Source organism: Oncorhynchus kisutch, linkage group LG2, assembly GCF_002021735.2.
Source record: "Oncorhynchus kisutch isolate 150728-3 linkage group LG2, Okis_V2, whole genome shotgun sequence".
In the NCBI taxonomy this organism is placed as follows: Eukaryota; Metazoa; Chordata; class Actinopteri; order Salmoniformes; family Salmonidae; genus Oncorhynchus; species Oncorhynchus kisutch.
In genome coordinates, this window is record NC_034175.2 from 6,610,549 (window position 1) to 6,634,651 (window position 24,103).

The window sequence follows — 24,103 nt, forward strand, 5'->3', positions numbered from 1 at the left end:
TCCCAATCTATTCTCCAGTGTCTGTATATTGTTATTCTAGCCCAGCACATAGACCTACATGTAGTAGACTGCAGAGCTGGTGGCACTGCTACAGCACTACTGGTGCAAATCTGAAGTTTAGATCAATCATTGCCTCCCTAGATCACTAAAGTGCACCAAACATATAATACACTATACTGCTATCACTCATCCAACATTCTCATGTCTGCAATTAATTAAAGGAAGAGGAGATGAGTGATGTATTTCAGAGGAATAAAGAACTCGGAGAACTACATGTTTAATGCACTTCTTGTATTGTCTGAAAGACTCTCTCTACACAGGGGACAACTGCCATGTTGTCAGGAGGATTTTCATCAGGTTGTTATTTGTGTTTCTCCCTCTTGTGAATGTTCTCAGACCTTCTAGGGGACTTCATCCATTTGAATAACACAAGTATTTGGCTTCTCTCCTGTGTTTAATTGGACTGTTGGAGTACTGTTCTTGCATTTACATTTTGGTCATTTAGTTGACACTCTTACCCAGAGCAACTTACAGTCAGTGGATTCAAAACAGGTAAAACAACCACATATTAACAGTCACTGCATGTAAAAACTTTCCTCAATAAAGCGGCTGAGTGAAACATGTATCACAAACAAGGTCTACAGTCAGTATTTTCTACACTAAAGTATTCTGTGCATTGTCATTATATGTCCTCCCAAACTTCCAGTCTATGCAAAGCCTCTGCAGTGAAGTCTTCTCTTCCATGTGAAATCTCAAGCCAGGTTGACTGGGTGCTAGTGCTGATATACATGTCACAAAGATGGCAATGATATGGTTTTTCCCATGTGGATCTTCATGTGTAGTTTCAGGTTATAATTCTGCTTGAATTCTTGGCCACAATACTGGCACTTATATGGTTTCACCCCTGTATGAGTCCTGATGTGGACTTTCAGATCAGGGTTTCTGCTAAAACATTTGCCACAAACAGGGCAGCGATGTGGTTTCTCCCCAGAGTGGCTCTTCATATGCACAGCCAGGTTTCCACTCTGACTGAATCCTTTGCCACAATCCTGGCATTGATGTGGTTTCTCCCCTGTGTGGCTCCTCATATGTAAGTTTAGGTGTCCACGCTGAGTAAATCCTTTGCCACAATCTTGACAGCAAAACGGCTTCTCCCCTGTATGACTCCTCAAATGCCTTTTCAGGAAAGTATCCCAAGCAAAATATTTACCACAAATATGACAACACTTTGCTCCAATGTGAGTTTGTAGGTGATCCATCATACTTTCTGTAGACTGACAGAATTTTCCACACACACCACAAAGATGTTCTTTATCCTGTGTGTGCACTTGCACATGATTTAATAAAGACGCCATGGAGTCAAATTGCTTTCCACATACCTTACAACTAGGAGCAGCATCCCAGCTTACACTGGGTCTCGAGTGTGATTTTAGATGGTTCAATTTCCTGTCCTTAACACTATGACAACCTTGTCCTTTTACTGTCTTTGTTCTCTTTGATTTGAGTGGCTTTAACATTAGACCTGACAGAGGTCCTCCACACTCCATCCTGTCAATATGTCCTCTGTTTTCACTCTGAGCTGCAGAACACTCTGTATCTACTGCAGAGAAGGGCTGGGGCTCTCTGGTTGGTTCTGATACACCATAGTCTTCTACATAAGGTTCTGTTTTGATCTGTTCAGTTGAGGTGCTGGGTAGAGAGTATCTCTCTCCATGTGAGGACTGAGTTGGGTCCTGATAATAGCCACTTGATACACAGCCGTAAGAATTGATAAACTCATTGAAATTATTCTCATCCTCCTGACTGGTCCTTGGTTCATCCTGTTCCTCTTTCATCCGTGTGGGTTCTGGGTCCTTCTGCCCCAGACTGGGGATCCACTCCTGCTGCACAGGGGAAACCACCTCATCAGACACGGTGACAGGGAGCTGCTGGAGGTCTGAAGAGAAGGATGAAAAAGAAAACTCATGAGCTGACTTGACGTAGTTAGCGAGGCTTACAATAATAATCGTATTACAGACACTGGTTTTGTAACTAGCTAGCTACACTCTCAAAAAGTAAATACACATTGATAGCTTAACATGTCTCATATTAAACGAATGTTGAAAAAACAAACACACACCTGCTCGTCTATGTAACTTGATCTGTGGCTTAGAACGAATATCCAGCATGCTCCGTAGACGCCTGTTCTCCTCCTTTGTGTGAGAAACCTCTTCCTGGTACTCTGCTATCGTTTCTTCAACGACACCAAATATCTCCTCAGCTGCCGCTATCAATTTCTGGTTGAGAAACACTCTCAAGTACTCTATTTTAGACATGTTTTTATAAGGAACGTTGTCTAACTAGCTAAGTTAGCCAGCTAGCTACCAACGTAAACTAAGTCAAGACAAAGAGCGCTGTCAGTCTCTGCGTGTACGGCATAATAAGTGTTGCACTGTCGCCCCCTGCTGGAGCGGAAGACGCGGTTCGTGGCGTTCCTGCAGGTGGCGCCAGAGTCTGCTTCTTTTGAGAAGAGGACATTGATTACTGGGCAAAATGAATTCATATCTCGTCCTTCATACTACTAATTACTGATCAGATTGAATAAGTATTTCCCAATCTATTCTCCAGTGTCTGTATATTTTTATATATTTCCTAGAAATAAAGAATGACAGTAGATTTAGTGTATGAGATGTTTTAATGCACTTCTTGTATCGTCTGAAAGACTCTCCCTACACGACTGTCACGTTGTCATTATGTTTTCTCCCTCTTGTGAATGTTCTTCTCGTATCTTCTAGGGGAGTTCATCCATTTTAAGCATTTAGCAGCAATCATTGCCTTATGTATGTTTTTTTTATAAAACAATGACACGGTTTCTCTCCTGTGTCAATTTAATTTCTTGCATTTACATTTTGGTCATTTAGTTGACACTCTTACCCAGAGCAACTTACAGTCAGTACATTCAAAACAGGTAAAACAACCACATATTAACAGTCACTGCATGTAAAAACTTTCCTCAATAAAGCGGCTGAGTGAAACATGTATCACAAACAAGGTCTACAGTCAGTATTTTCTACACTAAAGTATTCTGTGCATTGTCATTATATGTCCTCCCAAACTTCCAGTCTATGCAAAGCCTCTGCAGTGAAGTCTTCTCTTCCATGTGAAATCTCAAGCCAGGTTGACTGGGTGCTAGTGCTGATATACATGTCACAAAGATGGCAATGATATGGTTTTTCCCATGTGGATCTTCATGTGTAGTTTCCGGTGATAATTCTGTTTGAAGCCTTGGCCACAATACTGGCACTTATATGGTTTCACCCCTGTATGAGTCCTCATGTGGACTGTCAGATCAGGGTTTCTTATGAAACATTTTCCGCATATACGACAGCAAAATGGCCTCTCCCCTGTGTGAATCTTCATGTGTGTGTTCATATAAGATTTACTGCTGAAACATTTCCCACAAACAGGGCAGCAATGCGGTTTCTCCCCAGAGTGGCTCTTCATATGCACAGCCAGGTTTCCACTCTGACTGAATCCTTTGCCACAAAACTGGCAGCGGTACGGTCTCTCCCCTGTATGAATCCTCTTGTGCGCTGTGAGATCTGGATTTTTTCTGAAACACTTGCCACAATCAGGACAGCGAAACGATTTCTCCCCTGGGTGAACCTTCATATGATCATTCAGCTCAGCACTCCCAGGGAAAAATGTACCACAAACATGACAAACTCTAGCTCCAACGTGGGTTTCTAGATGATCTAACATACTTTCTGTGGACTCTAAGTGTATTCCACACACACCACATAGACATTCTTTGTCCTGTGCATGCTTTCTTGCATGATTCACTAAAGAAGCTAAGTAAGAGAAATACATTCCACAAAATTTACAGTGGATATAGGCACTTTGTTTTCTTACTGTCTGTGATCTCTTTGATTTCAGTGGCTTTGAATCTGATAGAGGTCTACTCTCTTCCCCTTTGACACATTTCATGTTTTTACTCTGAGCTGCAGAAGACTCTGTATCTTCTGCAAAGAGGGGCTGAGACTCACGGGATGGTTCTGATACTCCATTGTCTTCTGCATTAAGTTCTGGTTTGATCTGTATCATGTTCTGTTCAGTGGAGGTGCTGGGTAGAGAGTAGCTGCTCTGTTCAGTTAAGGTGCTGTGTAGAGAGTAGTTCCTCTGTGCAGTTGAGGTGCTGGGAAGACAGTACGTCTCTTCGTAGTCTTCACTTTGGGTTTCATAAAGAAGTGAGGACTGAGTCAGGTCCTGGTGGTTGGAGTCATTTTTCAAAGATGACTCTAGTTCCTCCGGTTCCTCTTTTATCTGTATGTAATGTGGGTCTTCCTGCCCCAGACTGGGGCTCCACTCCTGCTCACAGTGTTGCTGCTCAGGGAGAACCTCCTGTTCAGATACAGGGTGAGTGGGCTGTTGGATGTCTGGAGGGAAGGATAGAGAATTAAATAAAACATCTAAAACGTTAACATGAATAGTATTCTAGTTAGATAGATAGCTATTTCGATAGATACTAACATAGCAGCTAGCTACATTGTCATTGGTTTTGGTTGATACATCATGACATTGACCACTTGACACATGCAAATAACGTTTAAAATATAACAGCTAGCAGCCTCAGTCACACACCTATTCTGTGTAATAGTATATCTGGTTTAATAACTACATCGAGCATGCTACGCAGACGGCTGTTCTCTTCCTGGTACTCTGATATCGTTTCTTCAACGACGCCAAATATCTCCTCAGCTGCCATTGTCAATCTCTGGTTGAGAAACACTCTCAATAACTCTATTTTGGACATTTTTAGAGGAGAAAAGTTGTGTTAGCTTGCTAGCGGATATTCACAGGTACATTTACAACAACATAGCGTAGACACCGTATGCGTTAAACAAAGGAGGACGTTCCTTTGAGCACAGCGGCAAACACATTTTGCACTATCGCCACCTGCTGGAACGGAATGCGACTTCGGTCTTTCAAATTCTTGTATTTTTTTTCTCGTCCAAAAAGATTATATGGGAAGGGGAAACATAGTCAGTTGTATGGGGTCAATTTCACGCATATGTATTGATTCTAAATAAAAATAAAACATGAACATTTAAAATAAAGTTGAGAATGTAAACATTATATTTTCGAGGACGGGTGAAATAATGGATGTTGAAATCAAAAACCAAACAATTGAAAGCAAAATGTATAGAATTATAAACACAAATAAGACATCGAAAGCAAAACTCCAAAACTTGTAGGTGTAGTAACTGGTTCGCCAAACACCTGCACCGAAAGTTGTCCAACAGGTAAACCTGTCTGTCATGTTCATTGATTAGGTTAAAACGAACCGTCGCTCCAAAACTAGCGGACCAATGGAGACTCATTGTCTAGGCCTCCCTCTAAACCACGCCCTTCAGGGGGAAAAATGCCAAAACTCGCAATCGAAAAGACTGTCAGTGAAAGCAAAGAAACAGACATCGAAAGCAAATATACGAGTAGCGTAACCAAAAGGTAGGCAAGAGCGTAGGCAAAATGGATTCAATAGGGTTGGTTGCTGGGAAAGTTGAACCGAAAACGATTTTTTTATTCGTTTACAAATATATATATATATTTTTAATCATTTGTCATAGAGTTTTTCTCTCGCTTAAAAATGATTTGCTTACACGTTTTTGGATTTTGCTTTTGATGTTTATTTAAAAAAAAAAAATCTATACATTTTGCTTTCAATTGTTTGGTTTTTGATTTCACCCGTCCTCGAAAATATGTCAAATTCTCAACTTTATTTTTCATGTTCACGATTTATTTTATTTTAAATTCAATACATATGGCGTGAAATTGATCCCATACAGTTGCACATTTTGAATGCATTTAACCGAAATATGTCTTCCCCATTTAACCCAACACCTCTGAATAAGAGAGGTGCGAGGGGCTGCCTTAATCAACATCCAAGTGATCGACACCCGGCCCTTACGAAAAAAGATTGCAGTCAGAGTGCAGTATACTGCGTCCACAATAACAGCTTCTTCTTTTTTTTACTGCAGAAATGTTGCCTGTAATTGCAGTTAGAGTGCTGTATAACTACAGTCCAACTGCAGTTATTCTGCATCCAAAATACCACAGTGAATTGCAGTTACTGCACTTTCAAAACTGCAATCATTTTTTTGTAAGTGGGGAGCAGTTGTTGGGGGTTAATTGCCCTTCTCAAGGGCAGAACAGCATATTTTTCCACCTTTCCGGCTCAAGGATTCAAACCAGCAACCTTTTGGGTACTGGACCAACTGCTTAACAGCTAGTCTACCTTGTTTTTTCAATCAATGAGCTGTATAATGCTTCTTATTTTAATAGGTCTGTGTTGCCCCTGGATACTGCATTATTGTACACCCTTTTTCTCCCCAATTTCGTGATATCCAATTGCGATCTTGTCTCATCGCTGCAACTCCCCAACTGGCCTGGGAGAGGCGTAGGTCGAGTCATGTATCCTCCGAAACATGACCTGCCAAACCGGGCTTTATAACACCCACCCGCTTAACCCGGAAGCCACCCGCACCAATGTGTCTGAGGAAACACAGTTCAACTGACGACCGAAGTCAGCCTACAGGCGCCCAGCCCGCCACAAGGAGTTGCTAGAGCACGATGAGCCAAGTAAAGCCCCCCCGGTCAAACCCTCTCCCAACCCGGACGACACTGGGGCAATTGTGCGCCACTCTATGGGATTCCCGATCGAACCCGGGTCTGTAGTGACGCCTCAAGCCCCTGGATACTGCTTTTATCAATCCTAACCATCTCAGGTCTATGATTACAGGAGGACACAATAGGCATATTCTTCATCACATCCTTATGGGCCTTGGCCATTCCAGAGCCATGTATTTAGAATATCTGGGCCTCACTATAACCTTAAAGGCAGCGTATACTAAAACAATCTGCTGTACACTAATTGTTAACACTCACACTTTGTGTCCATCTCACCAGATTACACAGCTTCTATCAGTTGCACCTTACTGGCGGCATAATTTCAGCTTCTGAGGGACAACTACGACACCGTCCTCACAGCCAAGAACAAGATCTGGATCCAAAATTATGCTTTGACTTCAACTCAAGCTGAGCTACAGAAAATTAATAGCTATGAAGGCTGTGGTTAAGGACCAACTGGAGAGAGACTACATGTAACTTGTCACGTCCAAGTACCAGTCAGAGAGGCAACACAGAGACCTTGCTGCTTCTCATAACCAATTAGAAAGAGAGTATGAAGGCCTACTGACATCCAACAACAAATTGCAAAAAAAAACTATAGACCTGACAGCATCTAAAAACAACTACAGAGAGAGCTAAAAGATCTCACACGAACCAGGGAACGGTCACAGAGACAACACCTGAACATCAGTGCAGCTTAACGCCTCGATCACACCAACGCGTCATTGCATTTTGGTACACCAGAAGTACATTCATTTCCAATGGAATGCTGCGTTTGCCTTCCAGCATTGTAGAGGCAGTTGTAGTGCGTTTTGTGTGGTACATACGGTGGATTTATCCAATACATGCATCAAACTGTAAGCCTAGACGGCTCGAGAGAAATGGTAGCAGGAGGTAAATGTTGATCTTTTGTTGCAAACATATCCAGATGATGCTGCGTACCATTTTGCACAAACACACTGTTTGTGTGATCAAAGCATTATGACCAGTTGAGGTGAGAGCATGTGAGGGTCGCAGAGACTAAAAACCAACTTCAGTTAGATCTCATAAGTTTCTCTGAAACTGAGGCAATTTTGAACAGAGACTTTGTTGTCACGGTGAGGGATAGGGATCCCCTTCAGAAGATGCCTACAGAGCTGGTCAACTTCCTGCCTGTGGACCGACACTGTCCACTCAGAGACCAGCTCACCCATGGTCAGCAGTGTCTTGATTTATCTGTCCTCCTTCTATATCTATGCACTATATACTGTGTGTTTGTGCAATGTGCATGAATATGTTCTTGTGTATGTGTGTTTCTGTATGTTTGAGCATGTGGGTGTGCAATGTGCATGAATGTGTTCTTATGTGTGTCTGTGCGCGTGTGTAAGTGTTTGTGTACATAATCGCCTCACACACCTTGTCTTAAGGGCTGGAAGATTCTCTCCTCCAGGTGTTACTTCTTCTCCACTGAGAGGAGGAGCTGAAGCAGCGGTCGGGTCGACTGTGTTCAACAGGGCGGAGATCTGGTGGTCATTAGTCCAGAGGAACAGGTGAGAGACATTGTATTGGAGATGCGCAGAGGTGGGTTAGATCTATGGTGCAAGATGGTTGGGCCCCAAGACAATCTTTACTCTAGTATTAATACAGGATATAATACGCATAGATTATGGGCATTGGATGTGTAGAAAATCAGTGTATCTCTGTGGAATCCCCCAGGTAGAAAGAGTGCTGTGAGGGGAGAGAGTGTGTGCCTCCACCCTCAGAGAGACCAACCCTTCTCGGAGCTGGAGAGAAGAGACCTGCAGCATCATGTCTGGATGGATCTGTGAGAGCCCAGCGCTCATACGGTCAGAATTTATATATTTTTATTTTACCTTTATTTAACCAGGTAAGCCAGTTGAGAACAAGTTGTCATTTACAACTGCAACCTGGCCAAGATAAAGCAAAGCAGTGCGACACAAACAACACAGAGTTACACATAAATAAACGTACAGTCAATGACACAATAGAAAAAAATCTATATACAGTGTGCAAATTAGGTAAAATTAGGGAGGTAAGGCAATAAATAGTCCGTTGTGGCAAAGTAATTTAGCAATTAAACACTGGAGTGATAGATGTGCAGAAGATGAATGTGCAAGTAGAGATACTGGGGTGCAAAGGAGCAAAAAAACAAACAAAAAACAATATGGGTATGAAGTAGTTGGATGGGCTATTTACAGATGGGCTATCTACAGGTGCAATGATCTGTGAGCTGCTCTGACAGCTGATGCTTAAAGTTGGTGAAGGAGATATGAGTCCCCAGCTTTAGTGATTTTTGCAATTCGTTCCAGTCATTGGCAGCAGAGAACTGGAAGGAAAGGCGGCCAAAGGAGGAATAGGCTTTGGGGGGTGACCAGTGAAATATACCTGCTGGAGCGTGTGCTATGGGTGGGTGCTGCTATGGTGACCAGTGAGCTGAGATAAGGCAGGGCTTTACCTAGCAGAGACTTGTGGATGACCTGGAGCCAGTGGGTTTGATGGCGAGTATGAAGCGAGGGCCAGCCAACGAGAGCATACAGGTTGCAGTGGTGGGTAGTATAGTGGGCTTTGGTGACAAAACGGATGGCACTGTAATAGACAGCCTCTAACACTCTACTCAGCAAATTGGATGCAATGTTACAAATGACATCGCAGAAGTCAAGGATCGGTAGGATTGTCAGTTTTACGAGGGTATGTTTGGCAGCATGAGTGAAGGATGCTTTGTTGCAAAATAGGAAGCCGATTCTAGATTTAATTTTGGATTGGAGATGCTTAATGTGAGTCTGGAAGGAGTGTTTATAGTATAACCAGACACCTAGGTATTTGTAGTTGTCCACATATTCTAAGTCAGAGCCGTCCAGAGTAGTGATGCTGGATGGGCGGGCAGGTGCGGGCAGCGATCGGTTGAAGAGCATGCATTTAGTTTTACTTGCATTTAAGAGCAGTTGGAAGCCACAGAAGGAGAGTTGTATGGCAGGTTAGTTAGTTAGGTTAGTTAACACAGTGTCCAAAGAAGGGCCAGAAGTATACAGAATGGTGTCGTCTGGGTAGAGGTGGAGCAGAGAATCACCAGCAGCAAGAGCGACATCATTGATGTATACAGACAAAAGAGTCACCCCGAGAATTGAACCCTGTGGCACCCCCATAGAGACTGTGTCAGAGGTCCGGACAACAGGCCCTCCGATTTGATACACTGAACTCTATCTGAGAAGTAGTTGGTGAACTAGGCGAGGCAGTCATTTGAGAAACCAAGGCTGTTGAGTCTGCCGATAAGAATGTGGTGATTGACCGAGTCGAAAGCCTTGGCCAGGTCGATGAATACGGCTGCACAGTATTGTCTCTTATTGATGGCAGTTATGATATCTTTTAGGACCTTGAGCGTGGCTGAGGTGCACCCATGACCAGCTCGGAAACCAGATTGCATAGCTGAGAAGGTACAGTGGGATTTTAAATGGTTGGGGATCTGTTTGTTAAGTTGGCTTTCGAAGACCGTAGAAAGGCAGGGTAGGATAGATATAGGTCTGTAACAGTTTGGGTCTAGAGCATCTCCCCTTTGAAGAGGGGGATGACCGCTGCAGCTTTTGCCATATAGACACACAGAACACATTTATATGTAGCCTTAAAATCCTCCAATAAAATAAAACATTAATTCTCGATGGGACGTGATTTCTTGTGGTAATAGCATAGCGGTGCTGGTCATTGTACAAAGTGAAAACAACAGGATATTTATTAGGTATTCCGGGAAAATGATCTGATAGGTCACTATACTGACATCAGCAATACTGCCTCATTCACATTCTTCATGTATAAAATGAGTAGGTCTGACAACAGCATCTTCGTCTCTTCGCTACCTACCCACTGTTGTCCTCCTCATCATGGCGGTAGATCACTGCCAACATGTCTTAAAAAAGTAAGTGCAGTGATTGGTTACTGCCTGTTGTTGTTCGACTGCCAACTCTGCGTGCGAGACGAGGCGTATTCATTAGTGGATTCAGTTGCAAAACGTTTTGCAACGACAACGAGTTTCTATTGGATACATTTAGGCAGGTCCCTCCCCGCTTCGTTCCTGTTCCATTTTTTCTGTTTACTTCCGTTTGGTTCCTAGAGCAAACGGTTTCCGTTTTGCAACAGACAACACGTTTTAGAACCAAATCTGACTAATGAATACACCCCAGCTGTGTTGACAACATTGACCATCTTCGAACAACGAAGGCGAGTTTCACAAAATAACACATTATTTAGCTTGTTGCAACGATTAACAATATTATATTGACAATGAATTACCGCCTTTAGTCTTTACATGTATTTTAACGTCTTGATTCATCTTCATGGTATAGTCAGCTGTTGTCGTTGCTAGCTAGCGATAATTTCGTAGCTAACGTTAGCTATCTAGCTACCCAAATGGTTCTTCCAGCTGCAACTCATTATTTTGATGTTTCCATCTAGCTTTTACTATCAACTCGAGAAATGTAGCAATGTATGAGGGACCATCTCTATTTTGGACCGTTTTCAAGGGCTGTCAATCTAAATGTAAAGTGCAGTTTTTTTTCTTCCAGCAGTGGAACGTCTGTTACGTAACGTAATTTGTTGCACTGTCAACACATATGGTGGCTCGACGAGATCTCGAGCTCTCCAACGTAGCTACAACGAAAACGAAGGAGCTTTGTGGTTCACACCCCCACATCGGTTATTATTAGACAGTTGCTTGCATTTTCAAGCCTGTAACTGTCCATGTCAATATCGTATGGTCCATTCGCGTTGTGGCTGCTATCTGGCTTGTTATTTGATAACCTGATAAACCTAGCCAGTCCTCCTGTTGTTTAGTTTGACATTTTGAGTCATTACTTCATTGCTACTCACATTAACTTTATTCTTATCACATAGAAACGTCTGGCCAAGGTGCATTGGGAAAGGATAGCCAGCTAGCTTGTTAACAATGGCAACCATGCGTCGTCCAAGGTACTCTCTCCGAGACTCTCTGTACTGGGATGAGACTGAGTGCCTGACGTACTATAGGATGCTCTCTCTACACGAGATGTTTGAAGTTGTCGGTTCTCAACTGACTGAGACAGACGTTGAGGTGCTGTCGTTCCTCTTGGATGAGACCTATCCGGCTGGAGGGCACCCCTTGGACCCAGCTGGCTGGACCAGCGAGCCCAGTGAGGAAGACCCTGAGGCCAGTAAAGGAGTCTCCCCCAGCCCAGTGCTCCTGGAGGCCTGGCGGCGGTTACAGCCCAAGGTTCCTGCTTTGGCCTGCCCTACCGCTGCCCGCCACAAGCCCAAGAGTGGGCTAGAACTGCTGCTGGAGCTGGAGAGACGTGGGTACCTCAGTGAGGGTAACCTGGAGCCCCTGTTGCAGCTGCTGCGAGTCCTGACGCGACACGACCTCCTGCCTTTGGTGTCCCGCAAGAAAAGGAGGACAGGTAAGGGACTGTAACAGAGTGCTGTTCATAACTGGAAGCCAACATGCAGTAATAGAGACAATGTTGTCATAATCACCTGTAGGCCTACTCCTCCCAGCTGTGTGTTATCTGCCTGTCTGTCTACACTCTGCTGTGTCAGTGTCTGACCTTAATCTACCTCTCAGTATCACCAGAACGTTTCAGAGTGGACTACGGGACAGAGGACAAAAGACAGGTGTGCACATCTGGACTGACTGACCCCTGTGCACAGACAGAATCACATGACGAACACGCCACCCAGCAATGGAGGGGGGGTAAGCTACACTCCGGTATAATCTGTGCATGCCTGAACTTGTCTCTAAGAAATGTCAGTGACTGTTTCTGAAATTGTCTGGATTTGCACCAGTTAAGCATTGCTGATTGACTGTGTTTTGTGTCTGTCTAATAGGTGTTGACTCTGCCAGGCCAACGCCTGCCCCCCTACGGAAGAAGAGGGGTAAAGGCCGCCGTTGGAGCAGCAAGCCCACCTCCCACAGGAGAAGAATAGGAATCCCTGAAACTCCTCCCCCACCTATACCTGAGAAAGTGACCTGCGGTAAGACCTGCCTCCATGTCTTTCTCTTTCTCTCTAGTTTCCCTTCCATCTCTCTTTCTCTATTTTCTTTCCATCTCTCTTTAACCCACTTGCTCATTCACCACACTCACTCTGGGTTCCTCTCTTGCCATTATACATGTGTCTGAGTCTCTCTCTCTCTGGCTTACATCCATTTTCTATCTCTCTTCTAATGAGAAGCTGTAAGCACCATCTCCCCAACAGCCCTTAATAACAGTGATGATACTAAAAATCTCTGCCATATCAGAATGTCCCAGTCACCACCTTGTCTCACCAGTAAGTTTGAACTTAATGTCCATATCAAGCAACCTTGAATCCATGTCAGTCAGAGCCGTGTTCATGTCCTCACATAAGATAACGACTTCAGTTTGCTCCCTCTGCTCAGCTTATACCCTGACCATAAGTTGACCGTCCCACTGTTGCTGGTTTGAGAATGGTTTGCATGGGCCTCCTGGGAGATCAATACTATCCTGCAGGCATGTTGGACTGAGTGGGCTGTGCTGTAACAATACTGTGAGAGCAGAGCATGTGTGAATGAGTGACCGCTCATCAGTAAATACAACCCATACTGACTGGCTGTGTTTGACCTGACTTAACCCCTCAACCTGGTCATCATATGCTCTCTGTCGTGGTCAAACTGTCTCTCACTCAAACATTATCACCAGGGTTTCAGACAGTGTTTTACACACTCCCGGGGACTTTGATTGTGTGCCCCCTGCTACACTAACAAAAATAACCAGAAACTGAATGAAATGAAATCTATCTGGTCTGTTATTTCGTGATGACCGTAGCACAGAGGGGAATTGGATTGGCTTGCCTACAACTCCCATCTATTAAATATACTATGCCTATGTCAGCCATTGTCTTCACCATTCCCACTAGTGTCTCAAACTAAATAAGCATCCAGCCTTAATACTTGCCCTTTACCTATCCTGGCCATTCAGATAATGGGGAGGAAACAATGGAAAGAAGCCTCTTTAGACTATCGAGATGCACCCTTAGAGGAATTCACACACCCAATGCACAGCAGTGTGAGTCGGAGTTTCTGTCTGAGCTCCGCACAGCACAGCAGTGTGAGTCAGCGTTTCTGTCTGAGCTCCGCACAGCACAACAGTGTGAGTCAGCGTTTCTGTCTGAGCTCCGCACAGCACAACAGTGTGAGTCAGCGTTTCTGTCTGAGCTCCGCACAGCACAACAGTGTGAGTCAGCGTTTCTGTCTGAGCTCCACACAGCACAGCATTGTGAGTCAGCGTTTCTGTCTGAGCTCCACACAGCACAGCATTGTGAGTCAGCGTTTCTGTCTGAGCTCCACACAGCACAGCAGGCTTCGTGTAGTAGTAGGACATGGCATTTCAACGTGGCATTCAACCTTAGATTCACAAGCGTGTTATGTTTCAATGGGATGTTTCGGCATCAACCCACAAGCTCCTTAAACGGAACAATTTAGTCTCTTCTGTGCAGACCAAAATAATGTGAGAGCTGCCTTGCTCTTTTGTGACAATACTTGTGGGGAAAATGTATGATTTCGACCTACATACTATAGCTGCCACACATGGTTGGAATGCTGCCTCGTAATAACTAGCCTGTGGTCCAGACTGAGGCCCAGGGGAAGGACAGTTAGAGTGTAGAAGACAGTAAACCACCTGTCTTTCACTTATACGTCTGCTATACACTTGTCAGCCGAGCTTGTCTTCTTCATATAGCATAACTACTAGCCTGGTCCCAGATCTGCTTGTGTGATCATGCCACTGCTTGTCACTCATTTGGCATGACAAGGAGTGGAATGGTATCTCAAACCGACTGGTACCCAGGCTACATAACTACTGCTTGTGCTATCCCTTTCTCCATTTTTCTTCTCTTACTTTTCATCACCCCCGACATATCTCCCTCTCTTCCACTTACCCAATTTTTTTCAGCTCCTGTTCTTAAGAACCCTGCCTGGTAGGTCTCCTGTCTCTTATGTTGGTAGTACTGTCTGTCTTCTCCGATCCCTAGCAAAGTTTAGAGAAAGTCCCACTGAATTTCTGAATGTGTACTGAACATAAATTGAATTGATAGCCTCTCACTTGCTGACATCTTCCCAGACCAGGGTCCGGTTTCCCAAAAGCATCTTAAAGCTAAGTTTGTTAGAACCTTTGTAGGACCATTATTAAATCTCAGAGCTGTTTCCCAAAACCTTCGTTATTAACGTTACACTTGTAATCTAACGCCTGTCTCAGACCACTCATTGAACAGCTAAGTGGGTCGTTAGATGCTTTTTTTGCCCTCCCGCGTCACTTTACACACAGAAGAGCTCCGCTAAACACAGAATCACCTGGTCTATCTGCATCTGTGACCGCTGAAAACTTTCCAACAAAGTGGACAACAAATACAAAATTGACAATGTCTTTGCAATTGATACAAACAAGCAGCTTGGTATAAATGTAAATATATATATTTCAATCATTTATGGAGTTCTATTTTGCTACTTGTAATTTTGTCTGTATATATTTCATGCCTAATATGTGCAATGATGTGCCAAATCTTGATTATCACATGTTTTATATAACTAGGCAAGTCAGTTAAGAACAAATTCTTATTTACAATGACTGCCTTGTTCAGGGGCAGAACGACAGATTTTTACCTTGTCATTTGTCATCTCTGGGATTCGATCCAGCAACCTTTCAGTTACTGGCCCAACTCTCTAACCACTAGGCTACCTGCCGCCCCTAATGTTAAGTTAAGATTTGAATGGAGAAAGCTGATCCGAGAGCAGCGTTGCCTTTCTTTCAATACTATCAGTATGGACACAAGCCTCAACGACACACGTGGTGAACGTTCTCTCTGCGCTGTGTTTTTGGAAACATGTTACATCTTTGGCCGTTATAGCAAAGATGCATCGTTAAAACACTCGGAAGCCTAAATTCAATCGCTATCAGGAAACCGGGCCCAGGTCAGTAGGCCCTTAGCCTTTCCAGTTCAGTTGCTGTACCTAGCCTACCTGACAGCCAACTAACCCCTCGTACTGTGGCTATCCCAGACACAGCCACTCCCACAGCCTGACACATACTGATGAGTGATACTGCTTATTTATCAACATGATCTGATTTTAACAACTTTTCGCAATCCATGAAGTCTCTTCTTAAGGGAGACAAAGATGCTTATGATTTTCCACTGGCTTCGTAGCGCTCCAACATAACACTGCAACCCTTTCAAATGTGCCATTTTGTCCCCGTCGATCAGAACAGCCTTCTCTAAATCAACTTCACTAAGTGCCCAGTGATCAAACCCTGAACAATCTACGAGGGACACTTGCCCTCTGCAGTAGCCTTGCCCTCACAGTCCCAGACATGTACCATACACAGTGTTGTTGCTTTGCCTCTGAACATGCTGCTGTCTTGACTCCGCATTTGATCCCCACCAGGTTGACTCAGGATTGTGACTCAGATCGAGTAACCTAGAGAGCGGACCTAGAGAGCGGAGAGAAAGGCTGGACAAAAAAAAAAAGTCTGGTCTGGCCTTTCACTCTGTCCGTACGATCTGCAGTGTGTGCTCACCTCAGTCGCTCTCTCTCTCGTCAGTCTGGCCCGATGCCCAAGGTAAAAGAGGCCCTCCCCCTTAGAACGAGGGGGGGCTGCCACTCTGCTCTGTGTTCAATGCCTGTGTATTATTCTAGCTATCCTGTTCCTCCTTACCCCATTCAGAAAAAACAGAATGCTCCCCACAAAGTGTTCTGGAATGTTCCATGATTTGTCTATTACTCTAAAGAGGGGTGTTGGTCTCAGTGTTTCACAGAACTGACCAAAGAGTCCTTGGAAATATGTGTAGAATATTCCAGAAGTTTCTTAATCACCGTAATGCGACCTTGAACCTGACCCCTCTTCTGAATACCATGCTCGGACTCTCCAAATGACTCAAAGCTCAAACTGACCTGAAGAAAATGTTCTTAAAGGGGTAGTTCACTTCAAAGCTAAAGTTTGACAGATGTTTTCCTCAAAAGTGATAACTGAGTGCATATTCCACTCTGTCTAGTCTGGTGTATATCCCACTACATGCATATTGAAAACATCTGATTAACTTTAGTTTTGGGGTAAACTACTCTTCTAAAGCAGCCATCAAAATGGAGCCTTTTAACTGAGTCCCAGTGGTTCTTGTGGCATCAACTTCAGTAGATACCTCTGGTCAGTGATCACAAATACCTTTCTCAGAATTCAAACAACTCAACTGATTCTGGTTTACTAAAACAAAAAGAGGCTAAACTCATTCTGGAATCTCAATAAAAAAATGTCAAACTGGTCTCAGAGATCCAATGATCTCAGTCTTCTTGTCAGTCTTAACTCAAATTTTATCTTTATATGAACATAACATGGCCGCCGACAGCTTCTCTGGAACCTTTGCTCGAGCAGTTCTGAGGAAAATGACCCAACAGTGTTGTGTTAAGGGCTGTGTAACCGCATGCTGTATCTCATCTCTGACCCCTGAATGAGCTCCCAGTGTGGGGAGCAGAGATAGATGGGGCAGTCCAGTCCAATGCTGCCTCACAGCATTCAGACCAAACCCATTACTACCTCTACTATCTTACCAGTCAGTTTGTTTTCACATCAGTTCCTTTTCTCAGTTCAAGTGTTTCAGTTACACTATTTCAGTTATTTGTGGTTACAATTTCTTATACCAAACTGTAACCTACGATTAGAGGCGACGTAAAACTGTCCACCTAAACCGTAATGTTAAACAGTGGACTTGGAGGCATCAAAAACAATTCAAACTCCAAGTGATTGCCTTTGAACCAGTGTTAAGCTTGCCTGCTTGATCTTGAGAAACATCCAAATTGACAGATATCCAATCCAACTGTGCTTGTCTCTTTCTCTCTCTTTCTCTCCTTTCTCTATGTTCGCAGTTCAAAACAGACCGACTCGTGTGTCAGGAAAAAACATCCTCTCACACACACTGAGAGGGAGAGAACGAACACTAAACGCTCAAACCACACAAACCAAAAAAAGAAAGAGCTTTGGTCAAAGGGGAATAGAGAGAGGTCTCTCTACCTGTCTCTCTCTACCCCTCCCTCTCTCCCTCCCTCTCTTGGTCTGTCGTTCAGCAGAAAAACGGATCGATAAAGAGTTGAAGCTCTTCGCACCAAGTGACTCCTCGTAAATGGGTACTTTTCTGTGGGGTGAATGGAGAATCTAACCAACTCCTTGTTTTAAAGGGAGAAAATGAAAGTTGTGCCTCCTATTGTTCTGTCTAAATGGATCTATCTGTCTCTGATGAAGCGTAAAGGACTCTGTAACCTTAACAAAATCACTATGTTCCCATTGTTTTTAAGGGCCTTCCTTTCCTGGTGCTCTCAGCAAGTCCATTTTTCACAAGTAGGTAGGAAGGAGCAGTCATTTAGAAGTATGGGGACATTGTGTAGTAGGTGTTGACATCACAGTCCCCACACAGTATATGACCCATGTCGCTAGACTTGTACATTGCAAAAGTGCACAATTGTTACAGTTTTACTCAGTTTATTATTTATCTGACATGTTTTACCATATCGACAATTGACAGGGGTATTATGCAGTCCTGGTAACTTTCAGATGTTATTAGCTTGAAGCTGACTTTCAGTTTCCTCTCAGAGCAGTGCTGTGCCTTGTCAGCTGCACATCCTGTTTTAGCTGATTTGACACCCTGCTGGCAGGGAGAGATAAATGTATCCCCTAGAGCAGGGTTTCCCAAACTGGGTCCTGGGGCCCCCCCTGGGTGCACATTTAGGTTTTTGCCCTAGTGCTACACAGCTGATTCAAATAATCAGCTAATCATCCAGTTTTGATCATTTGTGTCTGCTGTATAGTGCTTGGTCAAAAACCAAAACGTGCACGCCTTAGGGTCCCCTGGATCGAGTTTGGAAACACTGCCTTAGGGACAAACTATGTATTTTCTGATACGAATTGCCCCCAAATTGACAATGTATTTCCTGAAATGGTCCATGATTTTACATGCAGAAACATCTCCCCAGAGTAACAATGTGGAGATGTTGGTGAGACATTGGAGTAGTGATGAGGGAAGGCAACTCTTCAATTATTTTTCACAACATGTCAGATTATGGGGCTGTGTGCATTTAGTCTTATTTTCGGGACTGTATGCGTCCTACTGTTCTCTATCAACCTCATTGATAACTGTCCTAAGAGCTGCTGTATCAATAGAGACAGAAATGTTCCTTGTACCATAACTTTGCCTCCTGGAAGAAAAAAAAAAATCCAAACACCTTCTGTATCCAATTTCTTTGTGTGCAAACTAACAGTTGACCTTCATGAAATATGATCATGATTATCATATTTGGCCTGATGTGATACATAACACATATTTTTTAGCTATCTACAAATCTACTTGCAGTTGATCTTAAGATACATTTTTGATAAATCAGAGTATGTTTTCAATGTTGGCAGTACATGTAGGAGATCTGTCTAACCTGAGGATGTCTAACCTCCCCGATGGTCCAAGTAGTACGTGTTTGTATTGCCTCCTCATTGCAACCTTATAAAGCAAAGAAAGAAGGAACCAGTGTTTGGTTTTCTCTCTTACAAATGTTAAGAAATACATAATCAATTCAACATTTGCATTTCTAATGTTGGCATTTTCCAAAGCTGCCCCCTCCAGAGGCTGTCCCCCATGGGCCTGAACAATAATGTGGATGGAGACAAAGAACTCAAATGAATCACATATTCTAAGGCACAGTCATGTCCCTGGTTCATTTGGTACAACATTCCAGTTTAAATTGTCTGGTTCTATTTCTTGTGTCCTCGTTAGAGGAAGCAACTATTTGTCAGTTTCTCCTTTACCCAAACCTGTCTCGGTGTCTTCAGAGACCAAGGTATGTGTAGGTACCCGGTTCCCTGTGTATGGTACTACACATAGCTTTCCCTCTTATTCACATCCACAGGTGTTTTGAGAGATAAGACGGTGGTCTAATTTTCAATGTGAGTTTTTGGACCTCTGGGGCCCCCTTTCCGTTCCATATTCCTTCTCTCTCTCTTTTTAAATCCAGTTCTTCTCTTTATCGTTCCTCCATTTTCTGTTACATGAAGTTGGGGAGGGCAAGGTGGGTGGGGTAAATCCAGATACACCATTTGACAAACTATCCTCCATGTTGGCAACAGACATTCTTTGACAAGAATATTCTAATTTGAATAATTGTTTTCTTGGAATGTTTGGTTCGAACATGTTTCCGTGAAAGTAGTCTCAAACAAAGTTTGCCTATCTATTTACATCTCTCTGGTGGGGTAGTGTGGGACTGGGAAGGTTTGGATTTTTTGTTGCAGCAAAGTCGGAAGGACGCTGGTTCTGCTGGGCGCTTGGTGAATAATGGCAGTAGAGGAGGATGAGACAGAGGTCTGCTTGCCTTTGCTCAGTACAGTATGTATCTCCTGACCCTTCTCACTGTGCTGTTGCTGCATGACCGCTAATTATCCTGTTGCTGAAACAACAAAAACATGTCACTGAAAGGTTGCTATCCATCCCAAGGGCTGTTTACAGTGTAAAAGAGTGGCCTAACAAAATCCTACAACCCTCACAACAAGTAGCATTTTATTTCTGCCTGTTTTGTGCCACCTATAACTCATTATTACTGTAAGTACAGTGTAACAAGCTTTGTAATTACTCAGAGAAATGGATTACATAGTTATAGCTCTAGCTTTCAGTGTGTAGAGGTTTTGTGTAGATTACAGTGCCTGGCTGAAATCTCCTGGGTGAATAATGATGGGGGGTGGACTATTAGAACTGTACAGAGTGGTGTGGTGGTGTTCTTCCCTTGATGAATATGCTTGTTATCCATCCTCTGATTTCAGTACTACAACAACAGCTTTTGGTAGTGGGTGTTGTGAAAAATAGATCTGTTTAGTCATACAGTAAATCCTGAGTAATGCTCTTCTGGACCTGAACAGGTCATATTTGTTCCCACTGTCAGGTTAGTGATGGTAGACAGTCTGGTTGGTATTACATTCACCTCTGTGCTCCACAGATGTCTTCAGTTCTGCCTCACCTGTATCACTCTTAAATACAGACTTTTGTTATCAACTGTAGTTAATAACACAGCAGTGTCCTATACCAAATCAAGCTTTATGTGTCACATGTACCAAATACAACAAGTGTAGACTTTACCATGAAATGCTTACTTAGAAAACCGTAACCAACAGTGCAGTTCAAGAAGAGTTAAGAAAATATAATACCAGTAAGTATTTCTATGTGGTATCCTACTCTAATCACTAGTTTAATGTCAGATACAGTTCTGTTGAATGTAGTAGGCTCCCCTTAAATATTATTTACTTAGACAAGTGCCAATCAACCCTCCCATAGCCTGTTCTTGACCATTTTTCAGATAATATTCTGTGATTACGGCTTTATTTGAAACGTTTTCTTATCATTTTCTTTGTGTTTTTGTCCCTCTCTTCCTTTTGTTCTGACTCAATGATCCTACCCTCCTTCTCATATTTGATTTTCACTCTCACGTGTACATGATATATCTCACCCCGCTCAATCTCCTGCTTCCCTTTTTGAATATGTCTGACCTCTTTGCACCCTAAAAATCACCTCTCCTGTCCCTCTACATCTACCCCTCCTCTTCTCTCCTCCCCTACACCTTCCCCTCCACCACTCTCCCTCCCTCTTCTACCCTTTCCTCCCTTCTCTCTCTCTCTTTCCTCCCTTCACTCTTCCCCTACCTCCCTCCATCTCCTCACCCTCCCCCTCCTTGCAGACATTCGTCTGCGTGTGCGAGCAGAATACTGGGAACATGAGTCGGCTCTGCGCGGCGGCGTCTCCTCGGACAAGCAGCAGCCCCTGGAGCGGCAGTTTGAGCTGTTCAGTCGTGCCACCTCCGTGCTGCGCGCCCGCGACCTGGGCTCCATCATCTGCGACATCAAGTTTTCTGAGCTGGACAACCTGGAGGCCTTCTGGGGGGACTATTTGAGTGGAGCGCTGCTAGAGGCCCTGAAGGGGGTGTTCATCACAGACTCTCTGCGGAGGGCGGCAGGGAGAGAGGGGGTCCGGCTGCTGATCAGTGTGGACCAGGATGACTACGAGGAGGGTCGCAGACTGCTGCTGGACGCACAGGAACAACAGGCCGGCTGCTGGGGACGAGACGGGTGAGCCTCACTGCACTCTCTATTCTGGTTCTGTTATACTGTGTTAGTAAGCTGGTTGATTAAAGTACTTATCTACTCTGTGGTATGTATTGGGTCCATGGTGACCACTACAGGGGGTGGGGGTCATAGATGTGGACTTGACTGGTGGTCATGAATTGGAATAGCTATGTAATGCCACCAATAACCACTAGATGGCAAACTTTGCCCACAGGCATCAGAGCCATATACACTACCTGGTCTCACGTTGTCATACTCCCTAGACCCAACCTGAGAAAGCTGGTTATGGACGTTCGGCTCTGACAGACAGACAGGCAGCTGTGCGAGGTTGTGTTAATTATTTCCGGCTCATGTCAGTTCACACAACAGTTCTAGAATCCTCAGAGACAGTGAATAATAGTTGTAAATCTAACCACCGTCCTCCACTATGTTCCCTCTGCAGGTCATGAGCCCAAGGATAGAGGAATGAAAAGGAGAATAAAATATGAAGAGGAACATTTTTCTCTCCTTTTTAAGTTTCTCATGCTGAGAATAGAGGATACAGCCACTCCTAGGTCAGGGGAATGAATAGTCCCCAGGGAAAACAGCCAAACTTGAAGTGAAGGCAAACTGGACTAAGACTTGACACACTGTTCTGTTTGGAATTGATAACACAAGTTGCACTGAGCCTAGATGCCCTCACGGCACTGAGGAAGAGACCGCCTCTGAGACACACACACACACACATATACACACACACACACACACACACACAGAGAAACTAAACTTCCACTGTAACACACACAAACTACCACTGTATCTAACATACACGCTCTGTAAAATCATCTACACGATGAACCATCAGCGCTGCCTGTAAGACTCATTGAAGCCAAGAGACATTTCTTGCTAACAGTGACAGCCCAGATACCAACTAGACTGTGCGCTAATGCTGAGCATCTCTGGTTATGTTTGAGGAGCGTGTGAGATGCCCTGCAAGGCGAACTTCACCCGCCTAAATATTAGTTTGCGTTTCCATTGAAATGTATGATTTTGAAAAGATGACCGAGACTGCAGCTCTCAGAGATGATGGGGAAATTACTAAAGCATGAGATTATGTTTTTACCTTTTGGGAGAGAATTTGAAATAGATGGCAAAGTGAAGACTACCTGAGGACAGTGTAGTGGACAAATCGCTGGTCCTTCGAGAACTCGTCCACACACACACACATCATGATCACAAGCCACTGGTAGTCCAATCACTGTGCCATGCTAACCCAGGGCCTGATAGCTGTGGTCAGTGGCCATCTCATCTCAGATGATTGGAGTGATTACCTCTCATCCTCAGCCAACCATGGAGAACTCATCACATCACCACAAGTTGTTGAACAGCAGCTGGGATAACACACTAGGCTGTGCTCACCCCGGCTTCCAGCAAGGCAAGGCCACTGCCTTTCCCATTGGAACTGAAGCACAAGACAGTGCATCAGTCAATAAAACTGATGTGGAGGAGATCAAAATCAGAAGGATACATCCTAGTTCCACTCAGCCCTGACTTGTAGGCCCCACTGGTGGCTCACAGAGTGCTGTCTGTCTCTAGTCTAGTCACCCTGGTGGAACTAATGCCTGAACTCCTCTGAGTGGGATCAATAACCCCCTCTGTCACTCCACCACCACCATGGGAGGAGAAGGAGTAAGGGGGAGAAGGGGAAAGAGAGGAAGAGGGAGAAGGATCCCCACCTCCATCCCGCCTTTCAGCTCCTGGACAGCCGCCTCATCCTCTGGAGGATAAGTCCCCTGATACAACCAGGCTTCCTGGTCTGCTACAGCACTGTGTCTGGTTCACACAGCCCTATGGGACCAGAGATGGAGGACTAGAGGCACTCAGGAAAACCTTAGTAGTGTTTGCTTTTTCTGTGTTTTGGTATATGGATTCGTTAGTGTAGCTTTGTATGGTTCATAAGAGAAAATAACAAAAATACTGTGTGTTCTAGTTCATTAACTTAGGGTGAACTTTTGTTTAAGTATCTGGATATTTTTATTTAGGCACTGCAAAAGTGCTGTATATTAGTTTAATATATTAGTGGAAAGTTGGAATTATTTCAAATAAAAATAAATGATTTATCAAAGGTTTATTGCGTCTATGATGTACCCATGCCTTCAGAACATATTCACACCCCTTGACTTTTTCCATATTTTGTTCTTACAACCTGAATTTTACATGTATTAATTAAATTGAGATGTGTCACTGGCCTACACACAATACCCCATAATGTCAAAGTGGGATAATGTATTCAAAATTAAAAGCGGAAATGTATTGTCCATAAGTAATCAACCCCTTTTTATTATGGC

The 24,103-nt window shown here is 43.8% G+C and overlaps 3 protein-coding genes across 11 annotated transcripts; 1 reads left to right on the forward strand and 2 right to left on the reverse strand.

The window, feature by feature from the left end:
• Positions 1-276: 276 nt before the first annotated feature.
• Positions 277-2,402, reverse strand: LOC109906476 (zinc finger protein 227-like). Its single transcript, XM_031786252.1, has 2 exons — positions 2,120-2,402; positions 277-1,936 (listed from the first exon to the last, which is right to left on the reverse strand). The coding sequence occupies exons 1-2, from the start codon at positions 2,313-2,315 to the stop codon at positions 792-794; spliced, it is 1,341 nt and encodes a 446-aa protein (XP_031642112.1). The 5' UTR covers positions 2,316-2,402; the 3' UTR covers positions 277-791.
• A 253-nt stretch (positions 2,403-2,655) lies between these two features.
• Positions 2,656-4,882, reverse strand: LOC109906453 (zinc finger protein 391). Its single transcript, XM_031786260.1, has 2 exons — positions 4,621-4,882; positions 2,656-4,415 (listed from the first exon to the last, which is right to left on the reverse strand). The coding sequence occupies exons 1-2, from the start codon at positions 4,790-4,792 to the stop codon at positions 3,187-3,189; spliced, it is 1,401 nt and encodes a 466-aa protein (XP_031642120.1). The 5' UTR covers positions 4,793-4,882; the 3' UTR covers positions 2,656-3,186.
• A 460-nt stretch (positions 4,883-5,342) lies between these two features.
• Positions 5,343-24,073, forward strand: LOC109900635 (DNA-binding death effector domain-containing protein 2). 9 transcript variants are annotated; one of them, XR_004202405.1, is made up of 10 exons: positions 5,373-5,487; positions 6,946-7,860; positions 8,073-8,195; positions 8,362-8,492; positions 11,548-12,086; positions 12,251-12,379; positions 12,514-12,660; positions 21,392-21,779; positions 21,991-22,103; positions 22,219-24,073. XR_004202405.1 is itself a non-coding variant. In XM_031786276.1 (9 exons), exons 4-8 carry the CDS (start codon positions 11,600-11,602, stop codon positions 22,077-22,079), a joined length of 1,191 nt encoding a protein of 396 aa, XP_031642136.1. In that variant the 5' UTR covers positions 5,373-5,487; positions 6,946-8,195; positions 8,362-8,492; positions 11,548-11,599; the 3' UTR covers positions 22,080-22,103; positions 22,219-24,073. The 9 variants fall into 9 exon arrangements, 4 of the variants coding, with proteins under 4 accessions (XP_031642150.1, XP_031642136.1, XP_020351943.2 ...); XR_004202406.1 differs by having other exon boundaries at positions 8,096-8,195; XR_004202403.1 differs by having other exon boundaries at positions 6,946-8,195.
• Positions 24,074-24,103: the final 30 nt, after the last annotated feature.

Coding starts and splice junctions, on each gene's coding strand:
- LOC109906476 (XM_031786252.1), bottom strand. CDS start 2,315: ATGTCTAAAATAGAGTACTTGAGAGTGTTTCTCAACCAGAAATTGATA. Junction 1,937..2,119: donor CAAGTTACATAGACGAGCAG/GTGTGTGTTTGT, acceptor CCTTCTCTTCAG/ACCTCCAGCAGCTCCCTGTC.
- LOC109906453 (XM_031786260.1), bottom strand. CDS start 4,792: ATGTCCAAAATAGAGTTATTGAGAGTGTTTCTCAACCAGAGATTGACA. Junction 4,416..4,620: donor TATACTATTACACAGAATAG/GTGTGTGACTGA, acceptor CCTTCCCTCCAG/ACATCCAACAGCCCACTCAC.
- LOC109900635 (XM_031786276.1), top strand. CDS start 11,600: ATGGCAACCATGCGTCGTCCAAGGTACTCTCTCCGAGACTCTCTGTAC. Junction 12,380..12,513: donor CACCCAGCAATGGAGGGGGG/GTAAGCTACACT, acceptor TCTGTCTAATAG/GTGTTGACTCTGCCAGGCCA. Junction 21,780..22,039: donor GGCTGCTGGGGACGAGACGG/GTGAGCCTCACT, acceptor CATACTCCCTAG/ACCCAACCTGAGAAAGCTGG.